The sequence below is a fragment of the Neophocaena asiaeorientalis genome, unplaced genomic scaffold (genome assembly GCF_003031525.2).
Source record: "Neophocaena asiaeorientalis asiaeorientalis breed wild unplaced genomic scaffold, Neophocaena_asiaeorientalis_V1.1 scaffold26, whole genome shotgun sequence".
NCBI lineage: Eukaryota > Metazoa > Chordata > Mammalia > Artiodactyla > Phocoenidae > Neophocaena > Neophocaena asiaeorientalis.
Genome location: NW_020173108.1, coordinates 510171 through 527746, shown reverse-complemented (window position 1 = coordinate 527746; position 17576 = coordinate 510171). Strand labels below are relative to the sequence as shown.

The following is a 17576-nucleotide window of genomic DNA, read 5'->3' as shown; positions in this document are numbered from 1 at the left end:
GAGAAGATGCTCAGCATCACTAATCATCAGGGAAATGCAAATCAAAACCAAAATGAGTCACCACCTCACACCTATCAGAATGGCTGTCATCAAAAAGACAATAAATAACAAATGCTGGCAAGGATGTGGAGAAAAGGGAACCCTTGTGCACTGCTGGTGGGAATATAAATTGATGCAGCCACTATGGAAGGCAGCATGGAGGTTCCTCAAAAATTGAAAACAGAATTACCATATGATCCAGTGACTCCACTTCTGGGTATTTATCCAAACAAAACACTAACTTGAAAAGATATCTGCACCACCATGTTCATTACAGCATTATTTACAACAGCCAAGATATGGAAACAACCTAAGCATCCCATCAATGGATGAATGGATAAAGAAAATGTGATACACACATGCACGCACATGCACATATATATATATATATATAAAGGAGTATTATTCATCCATAAAAAAATAATGAAATCTTGCCATTTGCAACAACATGGGTGGACCTTTAGGGCATTATGCTAAGTGAAGTAAGTCGGACAAAGAAATGGTATCACTTAAATGTGGAATCTGGAAAAAAAAAAAAAGCTTATAGACAGACAAGCTCTAAGATAAAGAAAATAGACTGGTGTTTACCAGAGGCAGGGGTGGAGGTGAGGGTGGGAGTGAAATGGGTGAAGAGGGTCAAAAGGGCCGTTTTTAAACAAGTAAGTCATGGGAATGTAATATACAGCATGGTGACTATAGTTAGTAATACCGTATTGTATATTTTAAAGTTGCTAAGGGAGTATATCTTAAAACTTCTCATCACAAGAAAAAAATTTGTTCTAATTATGTAAGATGACAGATTTTAACTAGACTTATTGTAGTGATCATTTTGCAATGTACACAAATACCAAATCATTATGTTGTACACCTGAAAATAATGTTAGACAGTGAATATACTTTTTCTAATTAAATTTTAACTTTAAAAATATGGGCAATTAATCGCACACTTAAATCACATTGGCTGAATTCAATTTTAGTCCCTAAAGAATACTTATTTATGAAATAAATAAATTCAACCTAAATTACTTGATTATTATTTTCTTTTGTTACTTATTTCAAACTATAAAGTTCATGTGCAAGATTATCCTCTACTATAGGTCTACACCTAATTATCTATAAACACTAACAGAAACAATACTGAACCAGTCAGGCACATCAGTTTCCTTCCATTCCCTTTTATTAATAAGTACTTCTAACCCAGCTCAACAACCAATCACATTTCAAATTACTGACTTGAAAAAATGTATTAGAGGCACATTTTGAAAACAAATACAGTACGAAATCTTGCTTTTCACTGAATCACTGAATTTTGTTTGTTTGTTTTTTGGCTATTTGGATTACTTTCTTCTTCTGGGTAAGTTTAGTATGTAACTCTCATTCTTTAGACAAAAACCCACAGACTTAAAATGTATAAAAAGTTAACTCATTATTGTCAGCTGAAGACAACAAAACTAGCACCATAAGAACAACTCTACTAAATTTTAATGCTGTTCATTAATAGTTCCATTTTCCTGAGTTTGCGTTTGTTCTTTGGCATCGGCTTAGGATATAATCCATTTTTCAGAAGGTGTTCCTTGCTGAGGCGAATTTGAGCACCATGCTGAAGCTGGAAAGAGCATAAAGCTTGAAGAGGGCGAAGCAAAGTCTGTTAAGATAAAAAAAAAGATACTAAAAAAGATGTGACAAATCATGATATTCTATCTAAATTTTTTCTTTAGAAACAGGGATTATTATTTTATTATTAGCTTTTAACTATGAAAAGCAATAGGCAATCAAATATATGATAACTTCTAAATAAATAGTTCATTTAAATTCATACCTTACATACCACTAAGGAATTCCAGTAAGACACAAATACTAATTTTCCATATAGGTGATAAAGTCTAAATTTAGTTTTATACTTTAATATATTCAAACACTACAAAAATTGTGGCCATTATAATAACTAATCTGTAACAGCAGACTAAAAGAGACATTTAGGTACAAATTAGTTAATTCAGTTTTGATCACAGACTAACATAAGCTTCCCGCTACTTGCTAACAAATGGATGAAGGCAGCAATGGGTAAGTTTACTAATTCTCTCACACTACTCCATGGCCCACATACAAGTTAGATAACCACGTGTGGGTGCATTTGAAATAACTGTAACTATATACATACCTGTCTGAACTCAAATACCTATAGGGCCAGACATATAACATAAACATGTGACCTAGGTGGACCTATAAGGTAACAGAGAATGGTGGAGGTTGTCAAACAACTGAGCATATGTCCTTCTTAAAGTTATTCAAATTCAAAAGTTAGGAAAAAAAAAAAAAAACATTAAGCTAGTGTTTTAAACATATTTGAGTCAGAATCTTTCCCTGGGCCTGAGATCCCTGATATAACACTTTTAAATAACAAACTTGATGGTGCAGATTGTTTAAAAAGAAAATAAAAGGAACAAAGATTTAACTACAAAAATTTCACAATGTCTATGTAAAAATGTATTCCCCCACATATACAACAAAAGTGGCAGCAAAGGGCTTAACAGCTTTAATTTACAATGAACTCTTACAAATATGTGGCAGTCACTGGTAGTTGCTTCTCCATATCCATTCTTTTCTTCCTTATTAAAAAAAATCTAAAATTTTATTCAAGGTGGCAATGTGTCCAGCTAGTAATACTACATTGACTAATGACAGTTTATCCAACAAGATGTAAGTGGAAGGCCTTGGGTTGGGACAGACCTAGCAGGCATAGGCTTTTGCCTTTTCTTCTTGCCCGGAACGTGACTGCCACATGTGGATGAACACATGTGACTACAGGACAATAAACATGAAGATTAAAGCCAAATACATACAGTGATGGACAGAAAGACAGAAGAAATCTGGGTCTCTGATGTCCTCTTCAGCTGCATCCCCAGCCCTAGACCACTAACTTCAGCATTTCTTATTACAGGAGAAAAATAAACTCATATATGGCTCAACCACTGCAGTAAGGGCTCTGTTACATGCAACTAAACGTAACTCCTAACTGAGACACACCAGTAAGAAAAAGACAAACATCTTGGAAAAGCTCTGCCTGACATTATTGTAGAGAGTCTCTTAGGTACGTTCTCATAATTTCTTTTTGTACCTTCAATTCTTCAAACAAGAGAAGAAATATAGAAATGACTATATATTACTTTACAGAGTCAATATAAGGAAGTGATTGAATCCTGAAACATCATACCTAGGAAACATACCTTGGACCATACACTGACTGAGACAATTGCTATTTTATGACATTTATTAGATTCTTCATAGATAGAAGAGTATTAATACTCCTATGATTAAGGGCCTTCAACTTTTACTTCCTGAAGATAAGATTCTATCAATTTTCTGAGTAATTAAGACAATGAATTTTGGAGATAGACATATCTGTGGTAGTCACTAGGGTTGTTCACAAATACATCGGTCATCTTTCATGATACATGATCAGACTGCATTTTCTAGCCCCCTCTGAAGTTAGGCATGGCCATATAACTTGACTTGGTTAATGAAATGTGAGCACAAATAATGTGTGTCACCTCTGGGCAGATGCTTTAAAAGTGGTGTATGATTCCTCACCTCTGTTTATTCCTTCCTTAAAGTGATGTGTCTAGATGGTGCATCCATCAGCCTGGATCCAAGTGACTATAATTAGCAGCGGTCCCCCTGGCAATCCCACTGTACAGACAGTGTGTTATGCCATTCTGATTTTGGGGTTTTAAGTGACTGATGCAATCACTTACTAGCTATGTGTTCCCAGATAAGTTAACCTCTCTTTGCCTCGTTTTCTTCCTCTGCAAAGTGAGGAATATTATGTCCACCTTATAAGGTTATTATTATGGTACACTCACATGATACATTTAAAGTGCTTAGCATATAACTTGATTGATAATAAATGATAATGTTTCTCTCTACATTCATAACATTATATCTGGGGCAATGTGAAGCTATATGAGAGGTTTACTGGTTCAGAAGAACAAAGAAAATCCTCTACTTACAAAATTAGTTTCTAAAAGTTTATTTGGGGGAAAATCAGTGTTCTGTAAATCCTCTGTCTATAGATGCAATGTGACAGTTTCAAAAGACCGTTATTAACAACTACTGGTGATGAGTAGAGCTAAGACATTTAGGTTACAGCACAAAGCTTTGCCACGTCTAGTTACAAAAGTTCATAAGGCTTCCAAGGTATGAGTAACCCTGGTACATATTATAATGGCAAAATGAAAATCACCAACTTTCAGTTCAATTTTTCTGTCAATCTATAGACAAGAATCAGAGGCGAGGAAAGGCAAAAAGATGAACACTTCTTGAGAGCCCGGTGTCAGGCAATTAACATACATTATCCCATTTGATTCTCATAACAATATTATGAGGTAACTATTTTTTGTATATCGCAGATAAGAAAACAAACACAAAGAGATTACATGAATTGCCTTCTGGCAAAAACTGCTGATGATAAGTGATAAAGTTTTAACTCAAACTTGCTTCAAAACTCATATCATGCTATCTCCAAGCGACTGAAAACTGCTCAAGAATAAAGGAAGAGAATGAATCAACAGACTAAGAAGGCCATTCTATGCCAAGTTCTTTATTTTGAGGAGCCCTACCTCTACAGAATGAAGCCAGCTGAAAAATTACTACTCTCCCCATCCTCTTAAGGTTTTATTAGGATGCCCCTAATAAAAGGTTATTGGGGGTAAAAGGCATGTTATAGCTTTCCTCCCCAGGAAGGAAAGAAAACACCTATTTCAGAGCAGATGTTCAGAAGAATGTACTGATTTTTTTATTGTAGCTAGATTTAAACAAGCTGGACTTGTGTTCCCCCACTAAGAAAGCTAATTGTTTGCCAGATGTAATAATAAGCAACTTGGGATGTTTCATATGCTTTTTTTCTGCTCATGTTCCTGCGACCATCTTATCAGCACCTCCCAAATCACACGCCTGATTATCAAACATCCTTCTTCTACTCCTGGTCACTATAGTATAACCACTCCTGGTGACCAAAGCAAAGAGAATGAGAACTCTAGGACCCCACTTTTGCTTTGGGATTTTATGTTCAACTTGACCCACAGAAAAAAATAAAAGCTCCAAAAGCTGAAGAGATGATAGATCCTTATACCCTTCTATCTCTTAAACTTTGCCTGTTGTAAGATATTATACTAAAAACATAAGACAGGTTTCCTGCTGTGACAGTACATTAATTAATATCAGAATAATATATCTTATAAAGCTGGAAAGGGGGGAGCAGTAGCAGCATTTGTAGTAGTAGTAGTACAAACCCTATGCCAAACCCTAGCCCTATTATACTATAACTACTACTACTAAAACACCACCGTTACCAACATTAAAGCTTCTGTTTAGGAATGCAGTAAAGATTCAATTCCAATTGTGGGAATAATAAATATAAATCCATAGAAGATTCTTTTTATAAACCAAAAGAAGAACAGGAAAGAAAATTTAAATTTATAGCCGAAGACCATTATATTTTTCCCTCAAGATTTAAACTTTTAATGAGGCCTGTGTCTGATGTTGGCTGATCCTAGGATTTTACATCAACAAAAAGGAAAATACAGAGACTGTACAGAAAGCAAGCTTAAACAACAGACTTGGGTTCCATCTTTCCTTTAAGACACCTAAAAATAATGTTGTTTTCTGCTGAAGAACATGCACAGATGATGGTTAATAAACAAAACAGAGAGACAAGTACAGGCGTATATTAAGTGTTATATTGATGGAAGGTACATGGGAATAGGTGATAAAGTCAGAGGGGAGAAAAAAGAGTCTGAGAATACTACCTGGTCATTTGGAGGAAGGATCTAGGATCCTTCACGCATTTTTTCCCTCAAAAGAGAGAAAGAGAAATTGCCTAGACCCAAAACTAAGTCTACTCATACAGATACACACAAAAATAGCCTACTCATGAAAGCCTACTTCTTTCAAAAGAAGAAAGTCTCCAACTCTGACACATACCATGGCTTAGGGTAGGGGGGAGGAAAAGGGCAATTCAATGCTTCTTCTGGCATTCTTTAACTCCCCTTGCTTTGGAGGTCTTTTGTTCTTTTTCTTGGTAACTAATCCACTTATCCAGTTACTCTGACCTAAGCTTTTATCCATTATCGGAATTTCCCTCATGGCTAAGGCACACTTTTATAATAGAAACCATGGTGTATAATGAGAAAGACAGAAAGAAGGCAGGAAAGAGCATACTTTGTGCGTGTGTGTGTGTGTGTGTGTGTGTGTGTGTGTTAGAGGAGGGAGTTATAAAACTCCATTTAGTTTGCTATTTTTTTCTCTTGTCATAAATGGAAAATGTCTTACATGTTCTAAAAGGTTGAGATGTTGTGAGCTCACTGAAACATTATTATTTACTAATGATTATGAATTATATAGGAAATCATCAGGCTTTCATGGAAATTAAATAAAATGTTGATTGCAGGTTATAACGTTTTCATATTCTGTAGGCTTTTTTCTCAAGAAAAATTATATCTTTTTATACCCTAAGCAAGGTTAATAAGATTAAACAGGAAGTTGGTATATCTCCTTGAATAAAAGCACCAATGGAAAAAATCTTGCTGTAAAATGTTCTTTTAAATAAAAAGAAAAAAGTCTAGTACAAGAGAACACAAAAGACTAAAACAGAAATACAGACTACTGAAAGACATATCTAGCCCCAAAAAACTATATTTAATGTTATGCTACTTAAAAACGATTTAGCATATTACAAATGCTGTTTGCACAGCTTAGAATGAATATTTAAATAATGCAATCTGGAACGTTAAACTAACAGAGAAACAACAGAGGGGAAAGGAAGGTTATAAAAGTGCACAAATTTCTATCACAGATACAGTCTACTTGTCACTTGTTACAAATTTAACAAGTTATGCATTTTTTAATTTTCTAGACAAAAATCTAACTAAACTCCTACTTTCAAAAACTATGTAACTTTCCAAAGACATACCTCTTGTATGTAATTATTTTTCTCCAAGATAGAAAGAGCGACAGCTGCACACTCCAGTGTAGAAAGGCACCTATTAGTTGGTTGCGCCCGAATTACATACTGACTAGAAATGCTGGTTTTTAATTGCACCTGAAATCAAAAACAGAATAGAATGTAATTTTTCTTTTAAGTTTAAAACTATAAGGTCTGTTTTTTATTTCATTTTATTTTTGCAGTATGGGGGCCTCTCACTGTTGTGGCCTCTCCCGTTGCGGAGCACAGGCTCTGGACGTGCAGGCTCAGCGGCCATGGCTCACAGGCCCAGCCGCTTCGCGGCATGTGGGATCTTCCTGGACCGGGGCACGAACCCATGTCCCCTCGATCGGCAGGCGGACTCTCAACCACTGTGCCACCAGGGAAGCCCCTAAGGTCTGTATTTTAAATACTAATTACTCTAATTTCCTTCCAAAATTGCCAGTTTATAAATATTAAATGTATCAATATCTTCTATACATAATATCCTTTTATTATTGTTTTGTTAAATAGAAGCTAGAGGATAGTTACACATCTGACGAAGAAAATGTATTCAAAATATATACAAATTCCTACAAATCAAAACTAAAAAGACTAATAACCCCCTCCCAGTGGGCAAAAAGAGTGAACAGACACTTCACAAAAGAAGATATACAAGTAGCAAATAGGTACATGTAAAAGGGCTCAACATGATTTAATGTAAATCAAAATCACAATGAGGGGCTTCCCTGGTGGCGCAGTGGTTGAGAATCCACCTGCCAATGTAGGGGACGTGGGTTCGAGCCCTGGTCTGGGAAGATCCCACATAACACGGAGCAACTAAGCCCGTGCGCCACAACTACTGAGCCTGCGCTCTAGAGTCCGTGAGCCACAGCTACTGAAGCCCGTGCACCTAGAGCCCATGCTCTGCAACAAGAGAAGCCACCGCAATGAGAAGCCCTCACACCGCAATGAAGAGTAGCCCCCGCTCACCGCAACTAGAGAAAGCCCGTGTGCAGCAACGAAGACCCAACACAATCAAAAATAAATAAATAAAAATAAAATAAAATAAAATCATAAAGAGATAACATTTCACTCATTAGAACAGTTAACATCGAAAAGACTAACACCACCAAATGAGGATAGAGTAAATGAAACTCTCATACATTGAAGTGGAAGTGAAAATGGTTTAATCACTTTGGAGAACTGATGATTGGGATATTTTATTTTCTGGTTTATTCCTCCATTATTTCTTAAACTGATAAGCATATGTCTGTGTGGGTGTAAATCTATATAAACACACAGAGATACACACACATACCAACACACACACACACACACACATACATATATATATATCCACTTTTTAGATAAAAGTAGCATACTACAAAGATACTTTTCTCCATCGAGATAATATTTTAGCTGAGATAGAGTCAGACATGAGAAAGGCAATAGAAAACTGAATGTCAGCATTTTGGCCCTTTGATTCCTACTTTAATTAAATGAAACTCAAGTAATCTTACACTCATAAAGCCCACACTCTGATCAAAATCACATTTAAGGATATGTGATGGGAAATATGGTTTTTCCACTCTGATTGCTTTTTGTTCAAAAAATTATCCTCTACAACTTGTTTCCTTTCCTTCCTCAAAAAGAGATGAGGGGGGAAGGGGGAGGGAGAGAGAGAGGGAAACAAAGTGGGCATCATAAAAGATTCACTATAGAATGTATTGCCCTATATATGATTTTGGAATATATTCTTTAAAGCATATTTGACTAATTATATTTTAGATATCATATTAAAATTACTCTGCATTTCTACCAATGGACAAGATGAAAAATAGATGCAGGGAGAGAAAGAGATGGAAGAAAATGGTTGAGAAACATATATAATGATAAAAGAAAGCCTATGTTTAAATAACTGTAAGAATAATTCATGATGTTGATTAATTGTAATTACTAAAAGCTTTGATATTTCATCAGGTCAACCAGTAGAACAGAGTACAGACAACTACTGCTTTCAATACTTAATTCCAAGTCATCACTGGAGGAATTTATAACAAGCATCTGATTAAAACAAAACCTTTGGAAAACATGCAAAATTCACAGTGGATTTTGTTTATTGGAATTAATTTGATTTTTAAAAGAAATTTGTTATTTCGGGAGGGTGTTTTATTTCTTACTGTGGCTCACATGGCTGTATGAAAACAGAATTTGAAATATATCATTTGTTAAAAGACTTCAGAATATCCTTCACAAATCGTCTCTCTGGGAGTTACCTAGTAACTGGATATATTAAAAGAGTATATATAACTAAGATCTGTCATATTATTAGGATACATGTTATTAAAGCATGCTAATGTGATCTCACGGCACCTCCTTTTACGCTTACGTGCTATATCACCTTCATCACACACTTAATTCAGTGAGTAAATGAGCAAGACTAAAAAGAAACCCTGTTGATCCATCTTCTTGAGAAGTCACAAGCATCATAATAATTTCTCAGAAACTGCCTCATCTTCATGAATAAGTGTTCAAGAAAATCCAAGGCAAAATTAACTATTATAAGAAATGAAAAAAATTAACATATGATGAAAGTATGGTATGTAGAAAGAGGAACTACTGAAAGACCAATATTATTATATCAAAGTTGACAATAATTAATCACTTAATTTCAGTCATTTAGTTTCTCAGTTCCTGCTCACTTGATAAAAATCAGATAGCTGGACCTGATGGTATTAAAACCTATTTTTTAGTGATCAATCCCAAGATCATATAATGTATATGTAATTTTAATGCTACATTAATTATATATCATTATTATTATTATTATATTATGTATAATTATTATATACAATCTTCATTTCCAATTTTTGGAAGCCATGCTGATGCAAAGAATGCTTCAATAATTTTGATCTTCTTGGAAGTTGGTTCTCCATGGGTAGAAGTTGTCTGAGTGCTCTTAATGTGACTTCTTTAGGAACAGGAGTATCATTGGTTGGTTTAGAATTCTACTGGTATAGGTTGTAAGCCTATAATATAACTCCCATTTTAGAAACAGCCAACTCATCCAAATTTTACTTCTAGACTGAGCTTCAGATCTTTTCCACTGATTCTCTGGATTGGCTAAAATTTGAATTCCTTAAAATTCTTTTGTTGTTAATGCCTTCCTTTATTTTCTTCCATTAAATATTAAATATATATTTAATATATAAGAATACCAGATAACAGTTTGACAGCTATGATCACTGTTCAGATGCTTTTTAAAAGGGTTTTTACAAATGTCTCCTTCCTAGATAGACCTTTAGCTATTTTTGTGATTTGTGTCATTAATAGTGTGGAAGTCATAGCATGTTCAGTGGTTTAGTAATGACCTTTAGGACTCAAAAAACTATCCAAAGGATTAACATGCCATGGCTTATGTTTGCATAACATATGTCTTTAAAATAATTTACTATAATATAGTTAATTCTTTTGTCAAGAAAAATGAACTAAAAAAGACCTCAAAATTAAAATTTTAATCATCTCCACACACACACACCCCCAACAAATGCTGTATTTTTATAATTTGATGGTGATTACGTGTTATCTGTTCTCAGGCTCTTTTAAGACAAGTTTCATTATTACATAAAACTATTGTGCTCCTCACTTAATTATTAGGAGTCACAAGACATTCTCATCAGTTGATCAGCTTCCTTAAAGGTTTCTAGGAAAATCAATCTATTTTGCAGGCTTTCTGAAACAACCCTAGTCTAGAACAAGCTAAAAAAATTCTTTTTACTAACATTCTGAATTCCTTACCAGTGGAAGACACACATAAAAACCCTCCTTTCTGAAGCACCCTTTTTTCTATGATCTTTCACAAACAAGAATCAGTATCTGAGCTTATGAGCTGCCCTTTGAAGGAGAGGTACTAAATCTTTTCTTCTAGCCCCAATCCCTCAATCCACTTCATTCCTTTAATTTCCTCAGTTTAGTTCAACACTATGATCTAATAGTGATAAGAGTCCAGCTTTGGCATCAGACAGTTGCCAGTTTGAACAGAGACTTAACCACTTATAAGCAAAGTCTCATGCACTTGGACAGTAAGTGCTATTCTAGAAAATGTACATATATTGTCTCATTTAATTCTCGCAAAAATCCTATGAAGTACTATTATCTCCATTTTACAAATGAGAAAACCAAAGTACAGAGAGGTGAAGTAACTTATCCAAGGTTCCAAAATCAATCATGGTAAAGCAGATAAATGACTTTATAGTCTTCTTTGAGAGCTTGAGCTCTTCATAACTAGGCTAATAATTAAATGGATGAATTCTTAGGCAAATCCCAACATATTAAACAAATAAAACAAAGCTATTCTGCTGGAAAGCAAGGCTGAGGGACTCCTGAATAATTTTAGGGGTCTTATGAACACAGTGTAAAAAAAAAATGATAAAGGGGGAGGAGTCTTCTCAAGAATGAAAGTTTCTCACAAATATCAATATCTATGTCTTGCTCCCATCTTCCCACACTATGAAGCCTGTAAAGTTTTTACAGAAAGTTAAGATTCCAGGATTAATGTTGAAACTCAGAAAATTTGATAAAAATAAGGTTAAAGGGGGCATTAGTTATAGATAAAATGATAATATTGTGCTACTTCCAAAACACATTATTGTTTAAATTTTTTTTTCTGAGTTGACCTGAGAAACTTCATTTCATAACAGTTTCTATGGTAAAGCACAATTCCAAAATTACCAAAGAACTTGTAGAACACATTGGGTTTAAAATTTAGTACTTTCTTACACATTAAAATGATAATTAAAGTTACACATTGCTTTTCCAACACACAAAAACTTTGATGTTAAAAATGCAAACATACAATTCAGAAGCCTAAAAATTAAGCACTTACAAATTTCAAATTTAAGCAAATCTAAATAATGATACAAAATTAAAATTCTGTTGAGTGACATATTTAATCAAATATCTTGACTAGTGTTTTTTCCTACTAATAAAAATATTTAATCTACCACTGTTTTTCACATAACTCCAAGTAGTACATATCTGAAGTCACTGAGAACTATGGGTATGGAAATATCTAGAGAAGGAAAGTAAAAACACATAGATTCATGAGATCACAGAATTGGAAGTTATCTTTATAAGTCAAATAGTAATCTCCACGTTCTCAGGCATAATTACTCTTTTTAAAAGTTTAGAATGACAGAATTAAAGTTTAAAATAATATTGAAATATAATAATTTCTCTTAAATAAAAAAAGTTTTATCTGAGTTTTTAAGCTTCCTCTTCAAAAAAAAAAAGAATAGAGGCATGAAAACAAAAATTCCTTAAGATTATTGGCTACCATCCCTGGTGGCGCAGTGGTTAAGAATCTGCCTGCCAATGCAGAGGACACGGGTTCGAGCCCTGGTCCGGGAAGATCCCACATGCCGCGGAGCAACTAAGTCCGTATGCCACAACTACTGAGCCTGTGCTCTGGAGCCTGCGAACCACAACTACTGAGCCCACGTGCCACAACTACTGAAGCCCACGCACCTAGAGCCCGTGCTGCACAGCAAGAGAAGCCACCACAATGAGAAGCCCGCACACCGCAACAGAGTAGCCCCCACTCGCTGCAACTAGAGAAAGACCACACGCAGCAACGAAGACCCAATGCAGCCAAAAAAGTTAAAAAAAAAAAATTATTGCCTACAATAACTTCAGAGTGATTTCAGTAAATTAACAAAACATTACGCCATTAAACAAGCCAGAAAGAAGCATGTGACTATAGATTAAACGCCTTGGCATTACTTTCTGCTGCTATTTTTCTCAGCAATACTTAATGAAGACGAGTCTCTGTTGAATAATGCTATAGAAACTAACTTTTGTGATATCTCCTGAAATTGAAATTGTCCAAACTAAGCATGTCTACATGTATGCATTTATTCATACTGGGCTTACGTCAATTTATATCCTTTATTAGGAAACTTAGAACAGAAACTGATTTAGGATATTAGAAATTGATTTACTAGTCTCACCTAAGTAATAACCAATTTTATAATGTCTTGCTAGTGAAACATTTTCTCACCAAAGATAAATTTCATTTAACAATTACCATTTCTACTCATTTCAAAAGCTGTCATGCCTTTATAAACAGCTATTGGAAAATAAATCATAAATTAGCCTAGGTGTGAAATAAAGCACACATTATACAATTACTTCATAAGTTCTATTTGTCACAAAAAATTTTTATTTTAAAATTTACTGAGTTAAATTGTACACTCTTTTACTTTATTAACAACACTTTTCTATAACCTTGAATTACAATAATGTGCATGAATTGGGAGACAGAAAAGCACAGCAACTAAAAGCATAAGAAAGGAAATTAGACTTATTTAAATTTAACTCTACATAATAGTAGTATGACCTCAAACAAGATTTAAACTCTCAGAGCCTAAAACATTAACAACCTTGAAGAATGATTGTGCTTTAAGATGCTAATATATGTGAGGTGCTCAGCAATGCCTGCCATACAGTAAGCAGGCAATACAGGCAAAGATGTTGATGAGGGTGGTACTGATGCTACTGATGTTAACCAGGATAGTGCTAGTGATGATTTACAATGCTTTCTTCACAATCTAATGAATAAGGGTGAAGCAACTCAGCTTTATCGCAATAAAGCCAGATGAGTAGCCTGACCAAGAGTGTGGGATAAGATAAAACTTAGAGCCAGAAGAATGTCAAATTTTACAGGATGGAAGAAGAAAAGCTATTGAACAGGTAGAGAAAAAGCAGTCTTAGAAGCAGGAGAAAGAACCAGAGAAGAGTTTCACTGAATAACAGAGAACAAGTTACACTGCCAGATAAATAAAATATTCCTAACAGTAAGAATCCTGAAAAAGGCAGAAATATTTTCATTAAAGATATAATTTATATACAAGGAAAATATTCATATTTTACTCTTTTGCCCTTTAAGTACATGATCTAAGCATCATTAAAATGTGCAATAATTCCCAAAGTACTGAATCTTGTATCTAAATCTTTGATATTTCTTTAAAACATTCCCAAACAACACTATGTAACAGAAGAGACAGACCAAGAGTTTATAATGATTTTTGAAAATACTTTTTAAATGAAATTTTTTCATTTCTTGAACGACCTTGTGTGACTCTTTTATCTGCCTAATATTTTCAATATATTTTCTCATCTTCTTCTATCTCTGCACATGTGTAACTTATCTGTAATGTTTAATTGATTTTATGACAGTAAAACTGGCAGACGGACATAAAAAAGAATTAGCTAACAATTAAGTTGCTATGTTCCTTTGAAGAATAGAGTACAGAATACTTAAATGATAAGAAATTATGAGTTGCAGAATATCACAATTTTTTAAATTGAAGTATAATTAACTTACAATGTTAAATAGTTTCAGGTGTACAACATAGTGATTTGATATTTTTATACCTTTTTTTACCTTTGATCATTTTACACCAAAATGATCACCAGGATAAGGATAGTTAATATCTGTCACCATACAAAGTTATTAAAATATTATTGACAATATTCCCTATGTTGTACATTATATCTCCATAACTTTGTTATTTCATAGCTGGAAGTTTGTACCTCTTAATCTTCTTCACTTATTTTGCCCATCCCTTTACCCACCTCCCCTCTGGCAATCACCAGTCAGTTCTCTGTATCTATGAGTCTGTTTCTATTCTATTATGTTTGTTTTGTTTTTCAGATTCACACAGGGGAATTCCCTGGCGGTCCAGTGGTTAGGACTCAGCACTTTCACTGCCATGGCCCAGGTTCAATCCCTGCTTGGGGAACTAAGATCCCACTAGCCACACAGTGGCCGAAAATAAAAATAAAAAAGTAATATCACACAGTATTGGTCTTTCTCTGTCTTATTTCACTTAGCATAATACCCTCTAGGTCCATACATTTTGTCACAAATGGCAAGATTTTGTTCTTTTTATGGTTAAGTAATATTCCATTGTGTATATATACCACATATTCTTTATCCATTCATCTTTTCACAGACAATTAGGTTGCTTCCATATCTTGGCTATTGTAAATAATGTTACAATGAACACTGGTATGCATATATCTTTTTTAATTAGTGCTCTTGTTGTTTTCAGTTAAATACCCAGAAGTGAAATTGCTGAGCCATATGGCAGTTCCATTTTTTAATTTTTTGTTTTCCATAGCATCCGTACCAATGTACGTTCCTATCAACATTGTACCAGGGTTCCCTTTTCTCCACATGCTTACCAATGCTTTTTATTACTTGTCTTCTTGATAACAGCCACTCTGAAAGGTGTGAGGTAATGATTTCATCTTGGTTTGGATTGCATTTCCCTGATGACTACAGAAGTTGAGCATCTTTTCATGTGCCTGTTAGCTATTTGTACGTCTTCTTTGAAAAACTATCTATTCATGTCCTCTGCCCATTTTTAAATTAAATTGTTTGGGTTTTTTGATATTGAGCTGTATGAGTTTTTTTTTAACATATTTTGTGTACTAACCCCTTATTGAACTTGTCATTTGAAAATGTCTTCTCCCATTCAGTAAGGGGCCTTTTCATTCAGTTGATAGTTACCTTCACTATGTAAAAGGTTTTCAGTTTGATGTAGTCCCACTTCTTTACTTTTGCTTTTGTTGCTCTTGCTTAAGGAGACAGATCCAAAAAAATATTGTTGAGACCTATGTCAAAGAGCATACTGCCTATGCTTTCTTTTAGGAGTTTTATGCTTTCAGGTCCTACATTTAGACTTTAATCCACTTGACTTTATTTTTTATAGATGGTGTAAGACAGTGGCTTAAGTTTCGTTCTTTTGCACATAGCTGTCCAGTTTTGCCAACATCACTTACTGAAGAGTTTGTCTTTACCCCCATTGTATATTTTTGCTCCCTTTGTCATAGATTAATTGACCATATAAGTGTGGGTTTATTTCTGGTTTGTCTATTCTGTTCCTTTGATCTATGTGTCTGTTTTTGTGCCAGCACGATATAATTTTGATTACTACAGCTTTGTAGTACAGTTTGAAATCAGAGTGCATGATGCCTCCATGTCTGTTAATTATTTTCTTAGACTATTTAATAGAGCTAGTGAAATCCAAAAAGTGAATTGGCGTTTCTTAAATAAATCCATTCAAACACAATTTGGACAACATAAAGTACCCTGCATAATAGCCATTAATGATATAATATATTCCCCTCAGAAATATAACATAATTCTGTCAACTGTGTAGCATGAAGAATATGTGCATAAATGTCAGATACTGAATTTGACAAGTGAATTAGTTTTTATTGACACAAATAAGGCTGAAAAATTACCACCCAAAAAAAGGGATGAAAGACTGATAACTGCAATGAAGAGTAAAAATAATATGGGAAAAGAATACAAGGTAAAGAATTCTTTAAAAATTACAGGAATTTCTTTTCTATTCAGTAGGAAAAGATTCTGATTTCAAATTAAAACTTAATTTCCCCAAAGCTTATCATTCACTTTTCAAATGATTTAAATGAAAATTCTATTAGATGGTTAACCAAAACACTGGCATGGGCTCTTCGGTGGTGCTAATGGTGGACACTGGGAGGGCTCATGCCAAGGAGTACTTTGCAGAACTTCTGCTGCCAATGTCCTAGTCTCCACAGTGAGCCACAGCCACTGCCCGCCTCCACAAGAGACCCTCCAACACTAGCAGCCGAGTGGCTGACAGGGTCTTGGTGCTCTGGACGGGTGTCAGGCCTGAGCCTCTGAGGTGGGAGAGCTGAGTTCAGGACATTGGTCAACCAGAGACCTCTGGGGCCGACGTAACATCAAATGGCGAAAGCTCTCCCAGAGATCTCCATCTCAATGCTAAGACCAGCTCCACTCAACAACCAGCAAGCTACAGTGCTGGACCCCCTATGCAAACACCTAGAAAGAGAGGAACTCAACCCCCCCGATTAGCAGAGAGGCTGCCTAAAATCATTATGAGGCAACAGACACCCCAAAACACACCACCAGACGTGGACCTGCCCATCAGAAAGACAAGATCCAGCCTCATCCACCAGAACACAGGCAACACTCCTCTCTACCAGGAAGCCTAAACAACCCACTGAACCAACCTTACCCATTGTAGGCAGACACCAAAAAAAACGGGAACTACGAACTTGCAGTCTGCGTAAAGGAGACCCAAACACAGTAAGTTAAGCAAAGTGAGAAGACAGGGAAACACACAGCAGATGAAAGAGCAATGTAAAAATGCACCAGACCAAACAAATGAAGAGGAAATAGGCAGTCTATCTGAAAAATAATTCAGAGTAATGACAGTAAAAATGATCCAAAATCTTCGAAATACAACGGAGAAATGCTTAAAAACGATCTAGAAGAAATAAAGGGGAAAAAAACAATGATGAACAGCACAATAAATGAAATTAAAAATTCTCTAGAAGGAATCAATAGCAGAATAACTGAGGCAGAAGAATGGATAAGTGACCTGGAAGATAAAATAGTGGAAATAAATACTGCAGAGCAGAATAAAGAAAAAAGGATGAAAAGAATTGAGGACAGTCTCAGAGACCTCTGGGACAACACTAAATGCACCAACAT

The 17576-nt window shown here is 34.9% G+C and overlaps 1 protein-coding gene across 1 annotated transcript in view; it reads right to left on the bottom strand.

Annotated features, from left to right (window-relative positions):
* Positions 1-942: 942 nt before the first annotated feature.
* Positions 943-17576, bottom strand: part of DTWD2 (DTW motif tRNA-uridine aminocarboxypropyltransferase 2) — a 95329-nt gene continuing 78695 nt past the window's right edge. The window contains exons 5-6 of the mRNA XM_024743380.1: positions 7010-7138; positions 943-1684 (exon numbers count right to left, since the gene is read on the bottom strand). Of these exons, the coding sequence (XP_024599148.1) occupies positions 1514-1684; positions 7010-7138 (300 nt within the window). The 3' untranslated portion in view covers positions 943-1513. The remainder of the gene's footprint in view (positions 1685-7009; positions 7139-17576) is intronic.